This window comes from Trichechus manatus, unplaced genomic scaffold (assembly GCF_000243295.1).
Source record: "Trichechus manatus latirostris isolate Lorelei unplaced genomic scaffold, TriManLat1.0 scaffold00001, whole genome shotgun sequence".
NCBI classification, from domain to species: domain Eukaryota; kingdom Metazoa; phylum Chordata; class Mammalia; order Sirenia; family Trichechidae; genus Trichechus; species Trichechus manatus.
This window is the reverse complement of record NW_004443937.1, coordinates 12,382,495-12,410,234: the sequence shown is the minus strand read 5'-3', so window position 1 is coordinate 12,410,234 and position 27,740 is coordinate 12,382,495. Positions and strand designations below refer to the sequence as shown.

Genomic DNA, 27,740 nt, shown 5'->3' with positions numbered 1-27,740 from the left:
GTAATCAGACAACTAAGGACTGCAGAGTGGATTATGCTCTACATAATATGATATGATATAATATAGTATATTGAGTTCCTGGGTGGTGCAAATGGTTAATGCACTCAACTACTAACCAAAAGGTTGGAGGTTCAAGTTCACCCAAATGTACCTCGGCTGAAAGGCCTGGTGATCTACTTCTGAAAAATCAGCCATTGAAAATTCTATGGAGCACAGTTCTACTCTGACACATATGGGGGCATCAGGTTCGGGTTGAGACTCCATGGCTACCAGTTTTGTATAGTTATACACATCTACTTTTACAGGACCTCTATCTCCCCACATGTCAGGCTTCAGGACAGAGGAGTATATAAAAAGCTCACCTGAATTCCATTTCAATAATGAAAACTCATAATTTAAAAACAACTTCTATAGGGAAAGATGAAAGTAAAACTTTCTTCTACTTAAGTTGGGCACATGTGAGAGATGAATGGAAGCAGCATTTAGTTGGATACTTAGATCATATACTTGTATACTTAGATCATATACTTGCAAAGCCAAAGACAATGAATTGTTAGATAACTCCATTTATTTCTCTGCTGTGTGTTCTTTGGTTCTGACTGCATTCTTAATTGCCGCCAGTCACCTTACAAGGGTCCTTTAGGGGAAGCTACCAGAGGGATCTATGAAGAGTAGGTAGAGGTCAGAGATATATACTCCTTCATTCCTGATATTGGGAAAGCAATTCAAAGTAATATATAACTGGTAGAGGGACAGGAGCATAATTTGACCAAAATCACTCAGTAGTGCCTTCTACATGTGAAGCAAGCATCATCTTAAGCAAAGTTAGGATTGGATTGGCCTACTAGAAAGGAAAGGAAAAGGACAAAGGAAATTAAAAAAAAAGAAAAAGGAGAAGAGAGCATTTGTCATTTGTCTTCCATGTCTGGATTTGACTCGAAAAAATACCAAGAGGGATAAAGAAAAAAAGCCTGGGTTACCCACAGCCTTCAGCCAGCAAACCTCTGATTTCTTTCCTGGTATTCGACATGCGCAGTGACACAGTCACAGCCTCATGCCATTGGCATTTTCTGTTTGGAAACTGCAGTAAGTACACAGTGAAAAGGAAAAGAGACTAAGGAAAGTCAAAATTCTCTCAGCCATCACCACCATCCTCCCCTCTCATGGAAGAGCAAAATATGAGTCTTACCTCCACTGAGAATAATGACAGCTATAAATATTGCCAAGTCGCTGTCATCTAATTCCAGTGCATTGAACTTCACAGCAAACTCAAACTTGGGCTCCATAAAGTCACCAAAGGGCTTCCGCAGGCTCTTTAGAAACTCCCTTGTCATGAATCCTTGGCCCTCTGATATGAGAACCCCATCTTTATTCATCAAGGATGCCAGCATTGTGTATATGATCTCATGGACACCATACTTTAGGAGAGTTACTTGGTCATTCAAGTCAAGGTTCACAAAACCAGGAATGCTTTTGGCATACTCTGTGATCTCTTGCACAGACTCCACCGAGCGGAACTGACACCCCTGAAAGATGCGAATGGCCACCTCTTTGCTCTGCTCCTGCAGGGGGGTGATGTGTTTGAGCTTAATTTTATCTTCTCCCATCATTAAGGAATTCATGTCATAGATAACAAATGGCTGCAAATAAGAGGGAAAAAATAGCTGAGTTGGAGATTTCTAATTCACAGCAAATGCCATCCCTATTCAGAAAACCATTTCTTTATACACAGTTGTGTTGCTAACTAAAAAAATCTTTAAAGCTGAAGACACTTAATAATGAGAAAATACTCTCATCTTCTTATTGATCTTAAGCATCTGCTGGGACCAAACATATTTTTGCCTATTTTGGACTTCTTTCCTTTCAATTTATACTATACCACTTTACCTAGGACTGGCTAATAGTTTTAATTCTGTTGTTTGGAGAGAGTCTTTTGTTGATTTTTTAAAATGATACAAAATCTATTGTTCCTCTTGACTTCCAGTGGAATACATTTTTAACCTTCTTTCCATAAAAAAATCATTGTAGCAACCCAAGGTTGAAAATACCCACTTGAACATCAACAAAGCAATCTTGCAATTTAAGAAGAAGTCTTCTCAGATCTCAATACAGTTTGCATATGAAATATACTTACCTATAATAAATCAGTCTGAAAGCAGATTAAAAATATTTAGCCAAGAAAATGTCTATTTCTTTTTTTAAATGCCCTGGAAGCAATATATTTCAAGAAAGAGCAGATGTAAGGACTGTGGGTAAGAGCTGCAGAAGGTGGTGAAATAAAAAAGGGGTTTGAACCCATTTTTTAAAACATCTGTCCTTAAGTTTCAATCATACTTTCAACATGAACTCAGGTTTGCAGGAGACTACTTTCAAAAGCAGTTGTGTTAGTCATGAAATTATCTCTTTTTCATTTCCTTGTATAAAACTAACCAAAGATCTGTGGTCACTGTGAAACTCTCCAGGCTATTGTGAGAAGGGACAACACTTCATATATATCAAATATACTGAAATATATAAGGAGTGAAACCCCAATTCTATTCAAATAAGTATATACTAAAAGCACCGGAATAAGAGTTAAGGATATCTGGGTTCTAGCTTTGATTCTGTGGTTAACTAGGTGATTTTAAGAGAGTCATTTATCTTCCCTAGGCCTCAAATTCTTTACTTGAGGGGAGTAGATTAAATGGGGGGTTTCCATCTCTTCTTTGAGGAAATTCTAGTTGCATTTCCCAGAAGCTCTGTGTGTGTGTATATGTGTATGTGTGTGAGTGTATGGATGTGTGTGTGTATAGATGTGAGTGTGCATGCATACATTTATGTACACTGAATATGACATCTCTGATGGCTAAAAATAAAGTTTCTTATGAGCAGAGATGCTGAGAATTCTCTCCTGAATTGCAAGAGGGAGGAGGTGCAATGTGTGGCCAGCTTCAAGACCGACTGGTTTGGAGATTCTGTTAATTTCTATATGAGTCTACGATTTTAACCAAACTGCGAAGTCTGTTCTACACTGGAGGAAATAACACTAATATTAAGGACTCTTAGATATTGGAGAGAATTCCAAACTTGCATATTATTCCAACACCATTTACTGGAGTTATTACAGAAATTCTCACTTTTGTCAGCAAAAGATTCCCTTCAACTGTATTGTTTAGCAAGCCCCAAAAGAAGACAGACATGAGGACCCAAGGGCAAGTTTGACTGGTGGCTCTAACCAATTCTTCGTGGAAATCAGGAGCACAGAGACACTACAAATTTTCCTTTAATACATTGTGCTTACTGTGCTTCTTAGAAAACTTACTTCTGTTTTTTTCCCCCTTCAGAACTGATGTTATTAACGGGAGAGAAAGGAAGGGCAGAGGGGATTGTCAATCATATCAGTGATAATTTACTGAGTTTTCCCACTATGGTAGACTCTAATCCTGAAAAAAATTGGGATGGATAATGATGCTTTTACAGAACCTAGAGAAAATGTGGTTTTTGTCTTCCAGGACCTTTGCAGTGTATTTATGTCAGTGAAAATAGTGCCTGACCTTCCTGCTATGAGAATATGATGGCTTGGGTACCCGAAAAGTCCAGCTGCACATGTACAAGTACAAACACCAGGACTAATATCATTGCCTCTTCACGGGTAGGAAGAGCATACATTGAACTGCCCACTTCAATTTTCTGACGAGCTTCTGCTCAACTACTTGGCTTCTTGGCACAGAATGTAGACACAGAATTCTTTCACCTCCATGTAAGCAATTTATCTGGAACTGTGCCCTGATAAATCACCCTTGTGACTCTTCCCTTTACTTCCCCTGCCCCCTCATATAAAGCCCCAGGTTCCTGTTTTTGAAACTCTGGGATAGTTGAACACAGGGCACAAAATCCTGCTAATTTTCTCTCTCAATTTAACAACAATGTGACTTTAACCCCTTGGCAATCAATGTTGGTCAGGATTTCCTGGCAGTAAACACTCAAGGACAGAGAAAGGAATCAGCACCCCCACCATCATGCCAAACCATTCCAGTGTTTTTAAGTCCTTTCAGCATTCTTAAATAGTGAGCTGGCAGAGAATCCTGGGTATTGGCATGCAAATGAATACCAGGTGGTGGTCTTTGTTTTTCCTAGTCATATCTGATTACGCTATTTTCACTGTATTTTTGAAACCTGCGTAGATTCTTTCAAGCCTCCGTGTGGATCTGTCACACTGTACTGAGTGATCACGAGTGATCACCAGGCTCCATCTACTTTGAGATCTTTCTTTGCAACCAATTCACCAATTCTGATACTGCACTTGACTTGCACATGACTTTCACATTTCATACTGGGAGCTCCTTATCCTAAACCTAGTCTCTGCCTGCTTTACTGAGAGGTCACCTCTTAAAACCTCGAGTGGAATTTGGAATTTATCTTGAATCATTCATTTAATATTACACTCCTGGTAAAACATTCCACGTAAAATGTACTGCACTTCCATGTTTATCTTTTTTAACAAAGCCAAGTGAAGCCCTTACACTTTCAATTAGCTTGCACAGTGTCATTTAATGACCTGCTATTATAGGAGCTTTGTCATTTTCAAATTTTGTCTTAATGATTTTACATCACGTTTGGGGCTAACAATGTACATCTTCAGACGCTACATCAAATGGCCAGATAAACATGCCTTCTTAACAGGAAAGAAAGCTTAATTACATCTAGGCTATTATCAGGAATGGACCCAGGTTTTGTGGGGCCTGAGATTTATACTATTGTTGGGGTCTTCTTTAAGAAAAATAAGACTAACTGTGAGTACAAAATTGCCTATGCCCTTCCCAGAGTCTTGGAAGGGGCTCTGGGCAAAGGAAGGGCCTTGAAGTTTCATTGGCTTCGTGATGAATCTGCCTCTGGCCATGATGATGCTTGTCTTTTCATATATTGGACAGATTAGAAAAAGGTGAGAATGGAATAAAGAAAGCTGCACTTAAACACAATTTTTTCTCCAGGGAACAAGATGGTTTCTGTAAGAAGAAATCAGTTTTCTTTGGAGAGACACAGCAAATGTAGTTTACTTTGATTATCATGTATTTTAAATTTCAAAAAATGGCTCTACATGGCAAAGCCAGAATGGGATTAAGGTATTATTTTGTATAGGTAATTAAATTGAGTGACTGATCTATTGCCTGCCTCCTCTGTATAATACAAAGATGATTGGGGCAACTAGCTTAAGGACAAAAACAAAGTAGAAGAATAAAAGTTTACTTTTTCGAATGGAGAAACAGGACAGTAGTGTTCCTTAGGAATTCAATAACATTAACATTTTAATATACAAATTATGAAAGGGAGCATACATGAAAGTACACACTTATACATGTATCTTAGAAAGTATCTAAGTTTATAACTCCTTTGAGTAATAAAACAGCAAGCTAAGCAAATAAATGAGAAAATCAACCTAATGAAGTACAGGTTGTTTTGAGTGAATACTCTAATTATGAAGATTGAAATTAGGATAGTAGGCAACTATACTCTCTCAAAAACAATCACTTAATGAACTTGTCAGAGTTAAAACTCTGGCCTGGAAAAATATGGGCCTAATCGACCAGGACTATCCTGATATTCTTCATTTTCTCTGACAGATAAGAGGGAAGGCTCAAGGAAGAAAATTTGAATTCATAGGGCCTATCTTCTTCATGTACTTTGGACATGTTATCAGGAGGGACCAGTCCCTGGAGAAGGACATCATGCTTGGTACTAAAGAGAGGAAGACCCTCAATGAGATGGACTGACACCGTGGCTGCAACGATGGGCTCATTGCTATGCTTGAGGATGACTGTGACGAAGGTGCAGCATCGGGCAGTGTTCTGTTCTGTTGTGCACAGAGTCACTGTGAATTGGAACTAACCCGACAGCACCTAACAACAACAACAACAATTGTCTTCATCTTTTTTCTTCCGTCCTTTTTTCGTTTCTGTCTGAATTCCATCCTTTTAGACATACATAGCTCTCCTAGATTAGCTATAATGGGTGAATGTTAATCCAAAATGCATTGGTTTTGGTTCCTCAACCTCTTTCTGGTTTCTGCCTCTGTTGTTCCTATTTTGCTGAGAACCATGGGGTCTTCAGAAATTAGCTAGATCATCATTCTCTGCCTAAGTATGAACAAACTGAGGCCAAGAGACGTAAACTGACTTTCCAAAGTCAAACAGCTATTTATGGCAAACCGTGAACTCTTGAACCAGATTTCCTGACCCCTGGTTGAGGGTTATTTTTTCCCCCTCCTTCCACTGCTTTCTGCTTGACTTCCCCACTTTTATCATTTTCCTTTTTTAATAAAATGAGTATCCTGGGAGAAATTGAGACTTTTATACTGAAGTTCTTGTATCCTGGGATCTTGGAGGCAGTCTATTTTGACTATAATTTCTTAGAGGTGCTAGTTAAGTACTGTATATGATAGAAGTTAAGTTTGAAAGCCTACCAAATGTAATTGTTTTCCTAGAAGATTTAGAGACTTAATACAAATACAAACTTAATAAGAAGAATTATTCACACTCTAATGAGCTAGTACAAAACCAGAGCTCTTAAAAAGCATCTGTTGCCAGCCAAAAAGTTACTCAGCTGGCAAACAAGGGCACTGGCCCAATCATATGGATCCAATCATTAAAAAAAAAGTGCTTTTCTCCTTAACTCTATAAAATATTATCTTTTTATTTGTTTTATGAAAGAAGACCATTCAGATTTGTTATATCCTTAGCTATTCCTGACAGCCCTGGCAACAAAAATTTGTCTTTATTAATATGAATGTAGATTAATAATCCCAGGAGACTAACTTCTTCAGTAGCCACTGAAACAAATCAGCACTACTGTCCTGCTTTTTCTTTGCTTTCTAGTAGAGTTCCTACCTCTCTTTTCTGTGATTCTCTGAGGGCCTGCCTGATAGCTTTCTTCTACCAAAGAAACCAAACCAGTTGCCACTGAGTTAACTCCAACTCATAGCGACCCCATGTGTGTCAGAGTAGAACTGTGCTCTATAGGGTTTGCAATGGCTAGGCCTTTCTTCCGAGGTGCCTCTGGGTGAACTGAAATCTCCAACTCTTTGGTTAGCAGCCGAGCACTTAACTGTTTGCACCACCCAAGTACACCTATCTTTCTTTCAGGAGGAGCAAATTCCAACTCACTCAGGCTTTTCCTCAGATAAGGGGAAAAGAGACCACAATTTGTTTAGTTGTAAATGTAGGATTTAAAAGGATAGATAGCTTTCCAATACTTTAAGTTACTAGATTGGATGGCCAATGTAAATTTTAGAATGTACAAATTTAACTGGGTATGGAAATGCTTTCCCAAAAGTTTACATTTATATACTGGTTTCATTATTTAGGAGTTTCATATTTCAAACTGTTTAGAATAACCATTTTCTGGATGGCAACAGTTTGCTCTTGTGATTATAAAAACAGTGACTCCACATGTACCCATCATAAACACTGTGATGCTTGGGGACCCAAAGTCCAATAGAGCACGAGTAAAAGGTTTTGTTTCTTGTTTGTAGACAGAGTGTAGCCAGGGCCTCGCCATCTCTTAGGGTGTGAAGAGTTGGCAGGCACACCAAGGGTTTTTCTATTTATTGTTTTATGATGAACCATGGCACTGAAAATGGTTTTTGAAAACCACTTTCTTTATTTTCATCAGCAAACATGGGATCATGTGACAATGCTACACCCTGTGTGAACATCACATCAGGATAACAGTTAAACATTGGGAACTTCCAAAGTCCATTCAGTTATCAAATTGCCTTCATGAAACAGAGCACCCTGGTTCTAGCAAATCTAAAATCTTTAGAGTCCAAAAGGTCCTCTTAAAGGAGAGATCTTGGCTGGAACAAGCCACTGAAAGGAAAATACGCTGTGGGGAGTCAGCTCCATCGCTATTTGAGGGTAGCTAAAAGACCTACTGGAGTCAATTACTAACCAAAAGGTTGGTGGTTTGAACCCATCCAGAGGCACCTTGGAAGAAATGTCCGGTGATCAGCTTCTGAAAGGCCACAGGCTTAAAAACTCTATAGAAAGCGGTTCTACTCTGCACACAGGGGGTTGCCATGAGTCAGAATTGACTAGACAGTAACTGGTTTTAAAACATCTTTTGCTCCTAAAATTTCTTCTCCAGTGATCTGCCAACCCATATATCCCGTATTTCTCTAGCCCTGAGCCTAAAATTTCCAAACATTATTCTTTTAGGCAAGACAATGAAAAGTAGGGCATCACATCCCAAAAATAGTTAAAAAGATAGGAGGGGAGCAGGAGCATTTAATTTACCTGTTAGTTTTGAAAGGTGCAGGTGGCCCCAGGGAATAAGACATAGGAGAAGGAAGTTTTAGTTGGGGAGGGAGAAAGCTTGGCTGGCCTGGAGGCAAATATTGGTGCTGGGCCTCAGAGAAAAGATTACCAGGCACTCGATAAAGGAGACAGAATAGGCAATGGTTAAACTGAGCAGTAAAGTCGATTTAAAGAATGGCCTCTCCAATAAAGTCATTTCCTTTTCCAAAACGTTCTGAGTAAGTGGTCATTTACTACTACGCAGAGCCTCCCCCAGGCTTGGCCTAACCACCAATAATGACCTCAGTCTCAAACAGGGTGCATAATGCGACCCAAAGTGCTTTACTGCACAAGCAGTAACCACTTTTTTTACCTCCCCCACTCTCAAGAGTCCATACTTTTACAAAACTTTTCCTATCAATGCAGAAATCTTAACTTTCATAAGCCCTGGCCAAGAGATAACATAACACCCCTGAGATAGATGCTATCAAATGAATAACATGACCATGTAGATAAAGAACAAATCTCTAGACTCACTGGAAATCACATTTTGGATTTTTTCTCTCTCCCATGTTCCTCTCTGAACTCTTTCTTTCCACTACAGCTTAATTTGATTTTGCAAGATAAGGAGAAAAGAGAGCGCCAAACAATTCTATTTTGTGTAATCAGGGAATGGATTATTTTAATTTGATCCTGCCTCTCTTTCCTTTCCAGACCCTAACAAGAGGCAATTCTGCCCCATCCAGATTGTTAATGATGTCCAGTCTGGTGAGCAAATATTGGGCTAGTTAGAGTCCCTCTGTTGAAAGTCCAGAGTTTCGAAGGGCATAGGCAACAGCTTTTAATTCAATTAAGCAAATACAATCTGAGTAACTATTATGGGCAAAGCACAGTCCTAGTTACTACAGGGGGGAAACAATCCCCCGACAAATTCTTGGCCTCTGAACTTGAGAAGCCCATAGTCAAGCATTTTGCAGCCCTTTGTCTTAAAATAGTTTAATACTTGCTTATCACACAAAAAGCCGCCAATTATTTTTAGCTCAGATTTAGAGCCAAGGATTCAGCTGGAGTGAGGTTTACAGTGGCTTGAGCTCTAGCCCTTCAGTAATACAGGTAAAGACTATGTTGGCCACCCTTAGTGTAAATTTAAATTCTTGACTACCAGGTAAATTTAAAAAAAAAAAAAAAGAAGTCTTCCTCCTATCTTCCAGACACTATTAAATTGATAGGTTTTCAAGCATGGATTGCAGGTCTGGGCTGGGAAATGAAAAGAAGGTGAGAAAGCAATACCTGGAAACAAATTGGCCATAGGTGAAATTGTGAAGTAAATAGTTTGTTTTGGGGCACTTTCTCTTTCTTCTATTCTTCTGTTCCCTATCCATTACCAGCTCTCAGCAGGCTGTTATAACCTGCTTTAAAATGTTAACCCCCTTTAGCCACGTCAGTCTAGTTTTCCCTTTATCTCTCTGCCTTTAAATGAACACAGTTTGTTTCCCATAGTTAAGTCAGCTATGTAGAGGACTTCAGTTATGTTTCATTGGCTATGCCTCAATTTTTTCATTTAACAAATACATAGGCTCAGCTTTGCCAGCACCTATATTCTGCAGTACTGTGTGTGCTGAAGACAGCAGGCCTGGTTGCTATAATTCAAAAAGAACAAAGCTACAGTAGAAAAGTTTCCTGATGGAAAATATACTGGGATAGCAGAATGAGTGAAGAATTCTTGTTCTAAAAATTGATAAAAATAAATGATACTTGGCTATGACAACTCCAACCAGTGTCTAATCTCTAAAATCTACAAGCTACTGCAAAAACCTCAACAACAAAAAGACAAATAACCCAATTAAAAAATGGGCAAAGGATACGAACAGGTACTTCACCGAAGAAGATGTTCAGGCGGCTAACAGACACATGAGGAAATGCTCACGATCATTAGTCATTAGAGAAATGCAAATCAAAACTACAATGAGATACCATTTCATCTCAACAAGGCTAGCATTAATCCAAAAAACACAAAATAATAAATGTTGGAGAGGTTATGGAGAGACTGGAACACTTATACACTGTTGGTGGGAATGTAAAATGGTACAACCACTTTGGAAATCGATTTGGTGCTTCCTTAAAATGCTAGAAATAGAAGAACCATACGATCCAGCAATCCTACTCCTTGGAACATATCCTAGAGAAATAAGAGCCATCACATGAATAGATATATGCACATCCACGTTCACTGCAGCACTGTTTCCAATAGCAGAAAGATGGAAACAACCTAGGTGCCCATCAACGGATGAATGGATAAACAAATAATGGTATATTTACACAATGGAATACTACACAACAATAAAGAACAATGATGACGCTGTGAAACATCTCATAACATGGATGAATCTAGAAGGCATTATCCTGAGTGCAGTCAGTTGCAAAAGGACAAATATTATATAAGACCACTATTATAAGAACTCAAGAAAAGGTTTAAACACATAAGAAAACATTCTTTGATGGTTACGAGGGTGGGGAGGGAGGGAGAGGGGTATTTACCAACTAGATACTAGACAAGAATTATCTTAGGTGAAGGGAAGGACAAGACACACTACAGAAGAAGTCAGCACAAGTGGACTAAACCGAAAGCTAAGAAGTTTCCTGAATACAACCAAACACTTCGAGGGACAGAGTAACAGGGGTGGGGGCCTGGGGACCATGGTTTTGGGGGACATTTAGGTCAACTGGCGTAACAAAGTTTATTAAGAAAATGTTCTGCATCCCACTTTGGTGAGTGGCTTCTGGGGTCTTAAAAGCTAGTGAGCGGCCATCTAAGATGCATCAATTGGTCCCAACCCATCTGGAACAAAGGAGAATGAAGAACACCAAAGACACAAGGAAAATATGAGCCCAAGAGACAAAAGGGCCACATAAACGAGAGACTCCATCAGCCTGAGACCAGAAGAACTAGATGGTGCCCGGTTACCACTAATGACCACCCTGACAGGGAACACAACAGACAGTCCCTGACAGAGCAGGAGAAAAGTGGGGCGCAGAACTCATATTCTAGTAAAAAGACCAGGCTTAACGGTCTGATTGAGACTGGACGGACCCTGGAAGACATGCCCACTGGACTCTCTGTTAGCCCAAAACTACTTCTGAGGCCAGCTCTTCAGACAAAGATCAGACTGGACTATAAGACATAAAGTGATATTCATGAAGAGTGTGCTTCTTAGCTCAAGTAGACACATGAGACTAAATGGACAGCTCCTGTCCGGAGGCGAGATGAGAAGGCAGAGGTCAGGAGCTGGTTGAATGGACACGGGAAATCCGGGGTGGAAAGGAGGAGTGTTCTGTCACAGTATGGGGAGAGCAACTAGGGTCACATAGCAGTGTGTATATAAATTTTTGTATGAGAAACTAACTTGAACTGTAAACTTCCATTTAAAGCACAATTAAAATAAATAAAATAAATTTTAAAAAACCAAAAACAAATGACACTCAGAAGGTTTTTGCAAGGTGAAGCTTTCTTAGTGTCTGTGCTTCCTGGGCTCATTGCTAGCCAATGGGAAAGATAAGTGAGTGCTGAGGGAACATCATGCTAGAAGTCAGAAAGCTTGCACTATGGTCCTGGTTCTTCCACATGCTTGCTGTATGATCTTAGGGCAAACTGTATCATCTCCTTGGACTTGAGCTTCCTCATCTTTAAAAAGAGGATAATAATAGCAGCAGTAGGATGCCCGTGGGGATCAAACATTATTGATGGGCAAGATTTTATGCAGCTGTTAAGAATTCGATACATGTATAATATCATTAAGGTATCAGCAACCTCTTGTGCAGTCAAAAAACATATAGTCCTTACTGACATTTGGCTCTTTATACAGCAATATTCCACAGGAATTTTTCTTTTCTGTTAGCTGGTTCTATGCTTATGATTTAGCTAAAAGGAAATAACAACACCTTGAGACCATCATCAAAATACATTAAAGGGTAATAAAAATTTCCCAAAAATATTTCTGAGCAGGGAAAAAGCTATACGTCTCTATCAAGCAGTTGCTTGCCTCTCATGGAGGTGTTCATTTAAAAATAAATGATTGCATAAAAGGGCTTTCAGGGTTTGGGCCAATGTCTTTTAAACGTGTTCTGTACTCTTGCTACCCTAGGGGCATGTTGCAGAAATTATACACAAAGCCAGACCCTGCCTGTAAAAACTGAGCTCTAGAGTCGAGACCCAGGTCACACTGCAAGCTGGTAGCAGAACTGGGAATAGAATCCAGGTGTCGTTTTGTTTTAATATAATTCCATATTGCTTTATAAACCCCCATCAGAGAAGAGTTCTGTGTCTTGGAAACCTTGACTCAGTAACAAATATTTTCTCTTTACTAAGGCACTCCATTCTGAGTTTTCTAAACAGTGGTGTCAATCAGCCTACAGACGTTAGAGAATCCACTGGAGTAGCCCAGGCAGCTCAGAGGCTGGCAGATGAGAAAATTCACGTATGTAATAAAAGGATAGAGCTTCCAATTCCCCAGGAATAATCAATAGAGTGCTGCAATGAAAGAAAGGTAATATGATCTCTGGTAAGAACTTTTATGCCACTTTTTGAACTTTATGAGCAGTAGCTCCAGTAGTTCTTTTGAAAGGTAAGTGAAAAAAAAAGAGTGTGACCAAAATATCATTTCTCAGGGTACTTCCCAGAGAATAGTAGGGTAGCCTGAATAAATGTTGTTGTGGCCAATTATTTGAATGCCAAGATAATAGCTGGATTCCTGAAAGAGGATGGTAAGATGAGGGGTTTGAGTTCACTTCTGTAAAGTTAAGATGACCTGTACACTCTTGTCCTATTCTCAAAGACTTCGTTAAGAGAATATGGAGGACAGTTTCCCTTTTAAAAATAATGTTTACTTAGCCTACCTGGAAACAGCTCTTGTTTTTCAGATTTAGCCTGCAATATGTAACAGCCAACAGCTGAAGAGAATTCTGCATTTGTATGTGTAACATGGTAAATAATTTATTCAAGGGGGGTGGGAACCCACCCTCCCCAAACCAAGACAGAAGAGAACTAACTGATTTGTCTGTTGTCTTTCCTGTCAAGATGGCCCTCGCCTTTGCTTTGGTCAGCGGGAAGGACTTTATGTATGAGTCATACAAATGTTTGGCCAGGGCCCGTAGATCAGCAGACTCTGGGTTCAGCTGGTCGATGTCGCTGGAGATCTCTGCCAACAGTTTCTCCTTCTCAGCCTGTGGCATCCGCCCAAACCTGATGGCTATGGAGAAAGAGGAATGACAGGATGAATCACTGAATTACTGCCGCTCCCTCCTCAGCCCTAGTTCCCACATAGTAAAAACCCTCCTCCCCTCTACTCATCTCAAGTTCTGCTTTCCACCTAAGACTTTGCTCGTGTTTTTACTTCAAGCAGTAGCCCAGACTATCGATAAAAATTAATTATTCATTTTTTAAATTAAATTTAACTAAAAAAAAAAGGAATTCAGGATCCTTCCAGGAAGGTGGAAAGATTTGAAAGTTTAGTGAAGAAAGGCAAGTATATTTACTTAAACATGAAATAATTGAAAGCCAGCTCCTACTCACCCCTCAAGACCCAATTCAAACGTCACCTTCTTTATGAGGCTTTCCCTGAATTCTTAAGCAGAGTTAATTTTTCTTCCCCAGTATTCTCGTAACCCTCAGTACATGCGTCATTTATAGTAATTTTTACTTTATATTGTAATTACTTATTTCATGTCTATTTATCCTGCTTTGGAACAAAGTCCTTAAGGCTAGGGACAGTGCCTTATTCATCTTATTGGCATCTCCAGCACTTGACAAAATCAGGCACTAGAAAAGGCAACCTGTTTCATGAACTAAAGTAAAGAATTATCCAGGGGTGGAAAGGAGGAGTGTACTGTCACAGTATAGGGAGAGCAATTAGGGTCACATAACAATGTACGGATACATTTTTGTATGAGAGACTAACTTGAATTGTAAACTTTCACTTAAAGTACAAAAAAAAAAAAAGTAAAGGATTATCCAGAATTCAAAGTTGCACAACGAAACACAGGCTTGGTTCTCAGGGAGCATTGTCCAATCTGTTTTGTCCTTGACATAACTATGACTGGTGCTTTGTTCATGTGATTAGGCCAGAGAGTACTTTTACATTTAGTGGACAGAATTCATAATTATCCCCGCTGGGGAATCATCACTTAATGATGTTTGTCAAAAAGACAATTTCCTTAACATCTGGCTTCTTGTGGGGTGAGGAAGTGTGAAAGATGAAGAAAACTAAAGAAAGAGCGAAAGAAAGGCAAAGAGAAACACTTAAGAGGGGTTAGGTAAGGCCTAGGTTGGGGAAAAATAATGTTTGTTATTCTTTCAACTCGGATATGTTTTTACACTCTCTAGTAGTACTATCTGTAAAATACTGTTTTGAATAATGCTACTTTGGGGGCAAATTTTGGACTATCTGCCTTTTCCTACAATGACGTTTAGATATCATATCCAATATTATTATACTTACCATGTAGAATCATAGTGATGTATTTTTATGATAGTCTCCTTTGCTATACTATAAGCCCCTTGAGGGTAGAGATTATGTCCTATTCATTTATAGCTCTAGCACTTAGTGGTGCTCAGTAAATGGTGTTAAATACAGGAATGAAGAGATGCATGGTGGCTTGTTATATGTTATTATGCTAAAGGCAGCATTTCTACCAGAAGACATAAAAGCACATGGAAACATTTCCATCTGAGTACTTAGTGAATTTTATTCTGGATTTGTGAGAGAAAAGAGTGATCAGTACCCTTGAATCTCAAATTCATATTTTCATTGCAGTTGACTCTAATGAGCTTTATCATGAACTAGTACAATGGTTGTGTTGTAGGGGCCTCCTTAGGAGCCTCTGAAGGAAAAGGAAAGTTAGAGGGGAAGGGAATCATACCTCTGTTAGGATTCCTTTAAATGAAATTAGCCTAGATTTAGACCCTTTTGGTAAATATGTCATCTGCACATGAGCCCTTAAGATAGAAATCTTTAAGCAATTAAACAACCTTTAAAAATTTTGGCCCAACAATTTTTGGGTCAAAAATCTTATTTCCCTACTCACTCTTCACCATGCTTTCTTTTTAGTTTCACTGGGATGGAAAATGTTTGCTCCCTTTCTTATCTATTGATGAAAGCCTTCTATTTAAAGCTAAATTGTGAATTTTTATAAGTTGAAGTTCCCCCCTCAAAGGTTAAATCTTATGAACAAATTTTCTGTATTGTGAAATACCCAGGCTGCAAATTAGGTTCAATTAACCATCGGTACAACTAATTTTTATGGGGGACTTATCATTTCTACATACCAGAGGCTCATAAAAGAGATGAAAACTGTATCCCGTTTGGTTGGACTCACTGTGCATTAAAAAAGGGACCAGAAGTTGTAAAGGAAATAAAATTTTTTATTTTTATGCATTTTTAAGGGAGAAAAAACTCTATTTTATTCTGTTGCTCTTTAGTCTCATGTACTAATACCTGTCTACCTCATGAGATCAAGTGAGATAAAGCACAGGAAGTGTTGAGCACAGTGCCTGGCACACAGTAATGCCTAATAAACACAGCTTTTATTATTGTGGATGTAGTGGTCTAGGGCAACCAGCGATGCTGTGGGTTATAGACTACAGTGGTAGCCATGGCACACTGACCTAGATTCTTCCCCATAGATACAAGAACAAACCCTAAAAACCTAATCTAGCTATCTACCTTCAAATTGTTTAGGGAACAGCGTGTTTTAGTTAAGTATTTTTTTTTTTTTTGGTGGTAAAATATATATAACAAAAAACTTGCCCTTGTAACCAAGTAATTAATTCAGTGGCATTACATTTACCATGTTCTGCAACCATCACCACCATCTATTTCTAAACTTCTATTTCTAAAAGTTTTTCATCACCCCAAACAGAAACTCAGTATCTCTTAAGCAATAACTCCCCATTCTCTACTCTCCCCAGTCCCTGGTAACCACTAATAAACTTTTGTGTCAATGTATTTGCCTATTCTAGGTATTTCATATAAGTGGGATCATACACTTCATATCCTTTTGTGTCTGACTTATTTCACTCAGCATAATGTTTTCAAGGTTCATCCATGTTGTGGTGTGTAACAGAACTTCATTTCTCTTTATGGATGAATAATATTCCATTGTATGTATGTATCACAATTTGTTTATCCGTTCATCTGTTGATGGACACCTGTGCTGTTTCTCCCTTTTGGCTATTGTGAATAGTGTTGCAATCAACACTGGTGTACAAGTATCTGTTTGAGTCCCTGCTTTCAAGTCTTTGGGTTACATACCCAGGAATGGAATTGCTGGGTCACATCGTAGTTTTATGTTTAATAGTTAAGTAATTCTTGAACTTAAGCTTCCACCCATTTAGGTGGAGAATCTGAGACCAAAAAGAGTGAGGTATTCTCCATTTGGAGGTTATGGAGGTTACAGTGTTGTTTCCTGTAAGATTGAAAGTTAGAGCTTAGAAATAAGACGAATGTTCGAGATTAGGGATCAGAAACATAAAGGTTAGTAGGGGTTGCCATAAGGAGTCCTGGTGGAGTAGTGGTTGAGTGTTCAGCTGCTAACCAAAAGGTCGGTGGTTTGAACCCATCAGCCACTCTCTGGGAGAAAGATGTGGCAGTCTGCTTCCATAAACATTACAGCCTTGGAAACCCTATGCGGCAGTTCTACTCTGCCCTGTAGGGTCACTATGAGTTGGAATTGACTTGACAGCAATCGGTTTGGTTGGTTTTATTTTTTTTTTAGGGGTCGTCATGAGTTAGAATCTACTCAACAGCAGCTAATAACAAGCGTGCCCGTATACCAGTATACTTTTTCAAAGCTTCTACCACTGCTTGTTAATCTTAAAAGATTAAAGGACAGAAGGAAAATCCTTCATGTATTCACTGTGAGTCACTGAGCAAGAACTTCTGGCCTTTCTGGAAGGCAGTGGAAAACACACAGCACTTAAAGTAGCCAGAAAGTCTAGTTTCTAGTTTCAGCTCAGTGACAAACTAGTTACGTGGCTTCAAGAAAATTACTTAACTTCTCAGGTCCTCAATTTCTTTATCGATTGATCGAGGGGTTTGAAAAAGAAGATCTCTAAAGGTTTCTTTCTTTAGTTCTAAATTTAGGTAAAAAATTCTACAAATTGCTATGACACATCGTATTGGGACATATTCTATACTCTCTTTTTTAAAAACAATAATTGCTTAGTCTTTGAGGCCCTAAAAAATAACACATTCCACTGTTCTACAGATCTTCCATCTGTCACATAGAACAACTGCTAGAATACTGGCATTCCTTCTCATATTTGGGATAATTAATCACCTACAGAGTGATTCACATAACTTGTTAAAAAAAAAATGTCAGTATCAGTCAGTATGTACTTTCTGGAAAAATAGGTTTGATGTTGTTAGGTGCCTTTGAGTTGTTTCCAACTCATAGCAACCCTATGTACAACAGAATAAAACACTGGCTAGTCCTGTGCCATCCTCACAATTGTTGCTATGTTTGAGCCTATTGATGCAGCCACTGTGTCAATCCATCTTGTTGAGGGGCTTCCTCTTTTTCGTTGACTCTCTACTTTGCCAAGCATGATGTCCTTCTCCAGGGACTGGTCCCTCCTGATAACATGTCCAAAGTAAGCAAGATGAAGTCTCACTGTCCTCGTTTCTAAGGAGCATTCTGGCTGTACTTCTTCTAAGACAGATTTGTTTTTTCTTCTGGCAGTCCATGTATACTCAATATTCTTCGCCAAAACCATAATTCAAAGTCATCAATTCTTTGGTCTTCCCTATTTATTGTCCAGCTTTCACATGCATATGAGGTGAGTGAAAATAGCATGGCTTGGGTCAGGTGCCCTTTAGTCCTCAAGCTGACATCTTTGCTTCTTAACATTTTAAACAGGTCTTTTACAGCAGATTTGCCCAATGCAATGTTTCATTTGATTTCTTGACTGCTGCTTCCATAGGTTTGATAGAGACCCATTAATTTCTGATAAAAGTATATTAGCATACCTTTGTACAATGTCCTTTTACTGGACTGAATCCAGCTCACTATTAGCATGTGACAGATTCAGCACTATGTATTTAGTACTGATATTACTGAACACACAAACTCCAAGCATGTGGAATATTTTGATATGCTGCGTTTTAGTTCTGGGTGTTTTTATAACACCTACCTAACTGTAGGAGCATTAAAAACAGATGGCGCTTAATTACAAAGATTAATTAAGGCATATTTGCAAAATAATAAATCAATAGAAGAAGGAAGTAAGTTGAGTCTTATTAACATATTTTTGTTTTTCATCATCAAAAGGTTGAATTTGTAATCACATCAGACTTTTGACAATTAGTAAGGCTATGTCTCATGATCAATTTTTCCATTTTTTTATATGTTTATTTTGCAATAGCCTTATCATGTCATCAAGATTTGTACAAAATTGTTGCTTTGCATATAGCTGTTGCCAGTAAGTTATGTTTTTCCATCTTACTTTCTTGAAAAAAAAAAACTTGTGCATTTTGAGGTTTTGCAGGATTTTGCAATCTAATAACTATCATTTTCCAGCTCTTCTAAAGTAAAACAAGGAGCAACCTCAGCGTTGACATCAAGTTATTTTTATGTAGGGGTAGCATTTTTCAAACTATTCCTAGAGGGCATTTAAACATTTGCCTAGGTTTCTTCTAAGAGTTGAGATGAGCAAAAGCACTACCTCACTTTCCAACTCAGTCTCTGATTCCCTGTAGTCTTACCTGATATCATTTACTCAATTCATTGAACACCGGCTTGTTGCAAGACACTGCACTAGACAGAACTAGGAAATACAAGGATGAAAAGGACACGTCTACTAGGGGAGATCAAAAACACATCAATTACTCTATCTTGCCTACCTTCCCTCACTACTACCTCCGTCCTTTCCAGCTAAGCAGATGCTCAAGTCTCTGACATTAATATTACCTCCCCTTCAGGCTATCTTTCCTACACCACTGAACTTACGGAAAGAGTAGTCCTCACTCCCGGTCTGCAATTGTCACTTCCTATTCACTTCTCAACTCTCTGCAATCTAGCTTTTGCCTCCTTAAAATTTACCAGAACTTTGTTCTTAAAAGTCCCCAAAACTTTTCTCATGGTCAGATCTAGGGGCCTCTTCTAAGCTCTCATTCTACCTGAGCTCTCTAGCATTTCAATGCTGTTTGACATCTGCACCCGCTTATTTTAACTTTCATCAAGGATTCTGCTTTTCTGGTTCTCCTATCTTTCTGATTGCTATTTTCCAGATCTCTGCCTTAATTTATATTCTCTTGTTCCTCGCTTGATTTTGTCTGTAATTCACAATATGTGCTGATGACTCTTTATCCTCTCTTTCCTGAGTTTTGGATCCTTATTTTTTCACTTCTTCCTACATTTCTTTATACCTAGATGCTGGATATCCCCTAAGCACCTCAACTGCAACTTAAAACCAAACTCTTAATTTTCTCTTCCAAATTGGCTTCTCTTCCTGCTTTCCTTTCTTGTCTTCTGGACCTATTTGTCCCCTTCTAAGAGATTTCTGGAGTCCCTAGGTGGTGGAAATGGTTAATTCCCTTGGCTGCTAAGCAAAAAGTTGGAGGTTCAAGTCCACCCAGAGGTGCCTCAGAAGAAACTCTTGGCAATCTACTTCTGAAAAATCAGCCACTGAAACCCCATGGAGCACAGCTTTATTCTGACACACAGGGGGTCGCCATGAGTTGCAGTTGACTCAACGGCAACTGGTACTGGACTGTACTATATCACCCAAACTAGATATCCTGAAGAATCTCTGACTCCTTCTGTTCTCTCAGTTACTTCTATCCATTCATCCTGCTCTGGAATTTCTCTCAATTTCGTTTTTCTCTGTTTCAAATGTCTTAGTTCATACTACTGCATTGTCTTCTAATTTATTGCCCTAACTCTAGTCTTTTCCCTCTCTAATTTATCCTTTTTACTGCTGTCAGTAGTTTGCTTTTTTATTGGGGGGGGGGGAGTATACATCTTATCACCCCCTTGCTTTTCAAGGCAGAATGTGGTATCACAAAACCTGTTGCCATCAAGTTGATTCCGACTCATAGTGACCCTATAGAACAGAGTAGAACTGTCCCATAGGGTTTTCAAGGAGCAGCTGGTGGATCGAACTGCTGACCTTTTGGTTAGCAGTCAAATGCTTAACCACTGTGCCACCAGGGATCAGGAAAGGTATAAAACACAGAGAAGAGGAAGAGCCATATGGAACAGAAGGCATTGGAACTGGGCCTTGAATGTTGGGTAGAACTTTGACAGGGAACAGAAGGACATAATAAACCAAGGGCCAAAGGTTTTCAAGCATGAGGCATTTTCCAGAACACTGAAGTCCACCATTAGCCTGAAGTATAAATGGAAAATGGGCACCAGTGGGAAAGGGAGGTTGGGGTTAGATTTTGGAGAATCATGGATGCCAAGAGGGTCTGAGTAACATAGCTGCCATGTGCACTGGGGCTTTATTTACTTGTTACCTTTTCTGATAGTTAACATTTCAGTAATTTTCCTTTATACTACAAAAAAGATTAAAAAAAAAAAACACACCATGTTGAAGTTCAAATTTATTTTCTATTCAGGCTCTCCCCCACCTGCTCCCTCCCCCCGAATACCCTACAGCTTCTGTTTTCAGGGTAGGAGAGTATTACCTTAAAAATGCCGAATGCCACAAAAATTGGTTAAATTATTTTTCTGGATTTTTATGAAGGCTCTAAGAAATTATTTTTAAAGCTGTCAGCGTTTTTCTCCTGAATAAAAAAAATAGCATTTTTGTAATAGGCCAACCTAATGAGCAAAACAAAGGTTTCGCTAACTTTTGTATTCATTGAACATCTATTTTTTATTCAAATCCCAGTGGTATAGGGACAACCTAACTGCATGACTCATCAGTAACATAAGTTAATTCTTCTCTAAAAAAACAAACGAAAAAAACCCAAACCCATTCCCATTGAGTCAATTCCAACTCATAGCGACCCTATAGGACAGAGTAGAGCTGCCCCATAGGGTTTCCAAGGCTGTAAATCTTTACAGAAGCAGACTGCCACATCTTTCTCCCACAGAGCAGCTAATGGGTTCAAAAAACCAACCTTCTAGTTAGCAGGCAAGTGCTTCAAAAACTGCATCACCAGGGCTCCTTCAATTCTTCTCTAGATTATTTTTTACAGTGCACTTAGCCTAAACGTATTATTATTTAATTCATATATGAAAAGCAGCCCTGAATATGAAACATTCACTAGTCAAAACTCTTAAGGACTAAATTATTTTATTAAAAAGAAAGAGGACTCATTTTAAAAACATAATTAATATCAAGGACCTTCACAACAGAACTTAAAAAATAGCTTTTAAAACTACGTTTTAAAAACTATGAAAATGTGAGTATCTATTTGACTGAAGAAACATTAATCCATCAAAGTATTTTTATCAAGGTTCTGGAGATACCTGCCTCACTAACTCAAAATGAAAAACAAATAGCTGACATAAGGATCACTTAGTAAGTTATATCCACCGCTGGGTAGCCTAGGAAGCTGGGCCTTTATTTCTGCTCTACTTTCATTTTGAGCTTTCCTCTAAAGGCAGTGTCTAGACAGGTATTGAATTGATTGTGCTAGGAATGACTTAGGAAGATTTCTGAGCAGTCAACGGGATGGACCCATGGTCTAGAAATAATGGGATGTTAAATGACCAAAATAATTGGAATGTGCGTTTATCTTGATCATTAAAGAAAAATAAAACATTTGCTTCAAAGCACATCAGAACATTACTCTGCCATAAAGAGAAATGAAGTTTGACACGTGCTACCACATGAATGGACCTTGAAAACATCATGCTGAGTGAAATAAGTTGATCACATACATATTGTATGATCCCACTTACAGGTAAACGTATCTAGACCAAAGTTTATGACTGGTTACCAGGGGTGGGAGGGACTGGAGGAGTCAGGCATTGCTTAGGGAGCACTGACTCCCTAAGGGTGGTAGAAAAATTTGAAAAAGGATAGTGGTGACGGTTGCAAAACATGAACATAATCAATGTCACTGAATGATACATGTAAAAATTGTTGAATTAGCAAATGTTTTGTTATATATTATTTTTTAGCACAATACTACTACTAATAAAAGCACACCAGTCTGTTACCTGGGTTCTTTTTCTACTCAATACTGAAAAATAGAGATCTGGGAAATGGGTTTCCAACTGGAAGAATTCCAAAATTATGTTCTTCTACAATGTTTAAGCTATGTGTCACAATCAAAATGAAAGTCCCATCTGAAGAGATTTAACCATACATAGGTTAATATTCCATTTACATTTTCTTTAGCCCAGAATAATTTGGATTTGTAAGCTGCAGCTACATCACTACATAATCATCAGAGAAGATCTGATTCAGGCATATAAATCATATTTTTATGGCACCAAAACACATAAGTCAGTTGCCTGCTGGATGCCAGATGTCTAGATTTGGGAAGAGTGTGGCGTGGTCTATAACATACAGAATAGCTGGTTGAAGAGTGGAAAATTCAGTGAATTAGGTTGTTTGATTGATATAGAATCACAGAATTAGAAATTCAATCAGGTAATTGATTTCTGTGATTTTCAAACAATATTCCCCAGGGTCCTAGCGTTCCTTGAAAGTCAGTTCAGAAACCTCCGTTAAAGCTGCAAGTGGGTGGCTAAAGGGGAAGCTAAATGGATTGAACAGACTAAACAGAGACCAAAGAGCAGAAATAAAAGTAATACAGAGTGGAATAAATTTACTTTGAGGGATTTTTATCTCTTCTTATGTACACTGAAAGCAGCTAAGTGCTGATTTTGGTACACCACTAGAAGCTTCTTTTGCTAAGCTGGTATATAGCTGCATTGAGATCCATTCACATAAAACATTAGCAAAAAGGCATTCTGTATGAGTGGAAACCTCACTACTGTTGGCCTTCTATTGGCCAAAGCAATGAATTGTGAATAGTTATCACAATCTCCTACAGAACTTTGTATTTGGAAAAGTTTCCTTCATCAGGATAACAGGCAAAGCTAATTAAAACCAGTTGTTGAGCTTTCTTTCCTATGTACAGATCATATAGATGTTTCCTTTTCTGTGCAGCAAACACATTTTGATAAAAACCTCTGAGAGGGGATTTTCTTTAAGTGTTGAGCTGCATTAAGTCTTTAATGTTATGACATTTAATTCTGATTTATTTTTGCTTTTGCAATAACTTACTGAAGGCTCTCTATCAAGACTGCTCCTCTCTCTAAAGAGAATAATTGTCATAGGAAGTCAGAAGATGACCCTATTATCAAGTTTATGATAACTTTCTCTGACTTTTCTGGGAAGAGAAAATTATACCATCAATACTACATAGTTTGGGCTTTAAATAGTATTTTCCTGTAAGCAAGGGGATATATATTTTACTTACATTGTAAAGTGACACTTTTTTAATAGGCAAAAGATAAACAGTGTTAAGAGCAGAACTGGCATGTTTTCCTAGGCTGTCTTGATGACAATGACCTTAAAGCCAATGATTTCTCCATAAAGACAAAATAAGTTTATTACAACTTGATTGCATTACCTGAAATACAACCCGTGACTTAAGACGTGGCCTTAAGTTTTATGAGGTCTGAAATGATAAATAGGAAATGGATGGAATTAAACCAGCAAATTATTGCACAGTCAACGACTGCAGTTGTATATGGCTACACAACAGATGCAGACGATTGTTGAGGAAAGTTGGACCAAATTCCCACCCTGTTCGGTATCATTGATAGTTTTAACCAAAATATGTTCTTGCTTTAGAGAAACTGACCAGCAACTTGCACTTACTTATGAATTCTTCCCTTTTCCATGTCCTGCCCCAGGTCACCCTCCCCTGGCAATGTAATCATTATTCTCAATTTTGTATTTATCATTTCCTGGCCTTTAAAGAAATAGTAATGATATAAATCATCATTTTGTAAGCTATTGTTAAGGGGTGGGGCATTACCCAATTAGTGATCCCCAAAAATCTTGATGGCTTCCATCATGCAAAACCAAACATCTGCATGATGGAAGAAAAATTTAATTTTCACAGATACTTTAGAGCCCTTATAGATGAAGTTCAACTTCAAAGATTATCTTCTTACCAGATCAGTTTTGACAGAAGTGAGGCAAAGGAAAGAAAAAATAGAATATAAACATAATGAAGCACTGAATTTAATTTGATCCTTTTGCCATTTTATATTTGCTCGAGCCCATAATGATTTTTAAAAGAACTAATACTTGACAAATATAATGTAATATTATCAAGTTACGCCTAAAATTTGTTTTGTGAGCCAGTCAACCAATTAGAACCAAATGGTGATAAAGATTTTTTTTTTTCCAAATTGGCCTATCTTCCATGATTTTACTGAGTTAGCTCTACAGTTCATAAAACACATGGATCTCCACAGGTCTTCACATTATTTCCCTTAAGTAGGTACCCAAAGCCATAAACATGATTTTAGATAAAGGTTTAAAAAGTAGAAAGTTTTATTCTCTCCTGTTTCTACGGGCATTGAAGCTATGGTTTTGTGGAACTTTTAAGTATTTGCTTTATCCCTTCTTTAAGTCTTTATGCTCCTTGAAGCCAAGGACAATGCTTTACTTGTCTTTGCATAGTACAAGAAAAAAAAAAAAATCCAAAAACCAACATAAAAGAACAACAACCAAACCCTCCCCCCACAAACCAAATGAAAACAAAACAAAAACCACAAAAAATATTAAACCAGTTGACCTTAAGTCAGTTCTGACTCATGGTGAAGCTATGTGTGTCAGAGTAGAATTGTACTCCATAGAGTTTTCAGTGGCTAATTTTTTGCAAGTAGATCACCAGGACTTTCTTCTGAGGTGCCTCTGAGTGGACTCCAAGAGCCAACATTTGGTTAGCAGCCAAGCACATTAACCATTTGTACCACCCAGGGAATCCAGTAAATAAATCTAAATTCTACTATGCCATTTCAATTTCCACTGCAGGATTTCATTATATTGAAAGTAGAAAGAAACTACTGATACACATAAGAAATGTGCAATTCTGTTTTTAATGCTATTAAAGCAACATTAAAAAAAATCAATCACAATTATCATTACATTTGTTTTAAAACACACCAGTGTTTCCTTAACTCCTGAGATTTTTCAGTCTCTTCTTTTCTCATGGCAGATGCCAAACCAGAGAGAGTAGGATTCTACACTGAAAGTCTAAATATATTGCCCTACATGAGAAATGTCTTATTGGCATGCAATATTCTGAAATATGGCATTTGGCAGGAAAAGTGTACACATTTTCAACACTGGCCCTACTGTCCACCGACCTGGCAGCTCTAATGAGAATAATAAAGTATATAGTGACAAGTGTTCACTTACCATTATGAGACATCCCCACAGCAAGACATTTCTGAAACCGACAGTATTGACATTTATTTCTACTTTTTTTGTGGATCCGACAGTTAAGGTCACATCTATCATAAATAAGCTTCAATCTGATTGTCCTCCGGAAGAAACCCTGCAAGGGGATATGAAAAAAAAAGAAGTAAATCTTAACTGTCTGTGACATACATAGCAACATGTGGCTAAAGGAGCCTTGGCCTGGGAGAGGGAGGTTCCTGACACAGCTCTGTCACTGGTGACTTGAAACAAGTCACTTTACCTTTCTGAAACTCTATTTTCTTTTGATATAAGATAAAGAATTAGAGGAACTCCAGTGTCCTTTGGACACTGATCACATCCAACTGATGTCATTCGATGTATCTTGGCTCTACATTTGGTTTTCAGCATGCTCTAAGAAGTGCTCTGGATTTAATGTAATGCAAATAAAACACCATGTAATCAGTTCAGTCTCTCTGCAAATCATTCCAATGGCATGCCCTAGCCTTTACAATTGTGCTAAGCAGTTTGGCAAAGTTATAATCATTTCATTCTAAACCATGATCAGGGCCAATAAAAATCCACATGTGGATAATTGTTTGGAATTCTCTACACTGCATAATTTCCTGCAGAAATTTATTTCATTTATTTGCGCAATTGAAAAAGTGCCCCATAACCATTGTAGCCTACGGACAAAAAGAGATAGTAGAAAATAACATGAGAAGTAATATATAAGTCCACAGGAAATCTACTGCTATCACAAAATGGCAAATATGTCAATTAGAGGCTAACAGAATTCTGTTATATTTGTATCTTTCGGAAAGAAATGAAGAACAATTTACCATCAGAAATGTTTTCTAACTCCATCTTTTTTGTTGTTGCTGATAGTATTCCTATTCATTTCTATTGTGTTCATCTTCATGAAACTCAATTTTTAATTCTTTCAAATTTATCTGGCCCTGTTTGGTACAAAAAGCACCGAAGGAGGATAGGTTCTGCCACTGACATGCATTTTGGCTTTCTCCAGATTTCTATCCTGAACTCTAGACAAGTACGTCCTCCTGCTTACTTGACATCTCCACTGGGAAATCTAATAGCATCTCAAACTCAGCATGTCCCAAACTGAACTCCTGAGTTCCACCTATAGATCTACTTTACTTGCAGCTTTCTCCATCTCGTTGACGCAACTCCACCCTCTCAGTTCCTCCAGCCAAAATCCTCGAAGTGATCCCTGACTTCTTGCTTTCTCTCACTTGGAAAGCTCTTTCTCTAAATATACACTTGCCTATTTCCTTCATCGCCTTCAAGTTTTGCTCAAATCTCACCTTCTCAATGAGACTTACCTGCTCTATTGAATACCTGGTGGTGGCCTGTAGCACTTTCCAATGGCACTTACCACTTTCTAAGATACCACATAATTTGTTTATTAAATTTATTTTTTTATTTTCTGTCCCTCCTCCATTTCTCAATTAAAATTGTGAGCTCCTTGGGAGGCAAAGATTGTCCCTTCTGCCCCAGGATGTAACCCAAACACCTACAATAGTGCTGTTAAAATCTGTTGAATGAATGTATGTGAGTCAACTTCCTTTCTGAGTCTCACCTTTTCCATCTGTAAAATGAGGACATACTTTCATCTCTGCTGTTTTGTGATTCTAAACTGTGACTGAGACATTACAAGGTCATTGGCATATTACTTTTCCCTTAATTTTTTGCTGTTGTCTTTTTAAATGTAATATTAGTTACAAAGAAAAAATATATGTAATTATAGAGTATAAAAAGATAATAATCACACACGAACCCATTGTCCAGCCCAAGATCTAAAACTATGTCCACAACTTGTATTTACTTATAAGTTCTTCTCTTATCCAACTCCTGTCTCCTGATCAATCCCCCTTGGCAGAGTAATCATTATTCTTAATTTTGTATTTATCATTCCCTTGCCTTTTACTAAGGTATAGCTTTATCACCTAAGTAAGTATAACTAAGTAATACATTGTTTAGTTTTGCTTCTTGGGGGCTTTATTAAGTGGTATCATACCATATGTAGCTTTTTGTGACTTCCATTTTTTAAA

At 38.1% G+C, this 27,740-nt stretch overlaps 1 protein-coding gene across 3 annotated transcripts in view; it reads right to left on the bottom strand.

Moving 5' to 3' along the window:
- Positions 1–27,740, bottom strand: part of PPARG (peroxisome proliferator activated receptor gamma) — a 79,308-nt gene that overhangs the window by 16,203 nt on the left and 35,365 nt on the right. The window contains exons 4-6 of one of the 3 annotated variants that reach the window (XM_004368339.3): positions 25,669–25,807; positions 13,317–13,516; positions 1,190–1,640 (exon numbers count right to left, since the gene is read on the bottom strand). In XM_004368339.3, the coding sequence (XP_004368396.1) occupies positions 1,190–1,640; positions 13,317–13,516; positions 25,669–25,807 (790 nt within the window). Of the gene's footprint in view, positions 1–1,189; positions 1,641–13,316; positions 13,517–25,668; positions 25,809–27,740 lie in introns of those variants that run through there. The other 2 variants (XM_023739929.1, XM_023739975.1) reach the window with 2 other exon arrangements.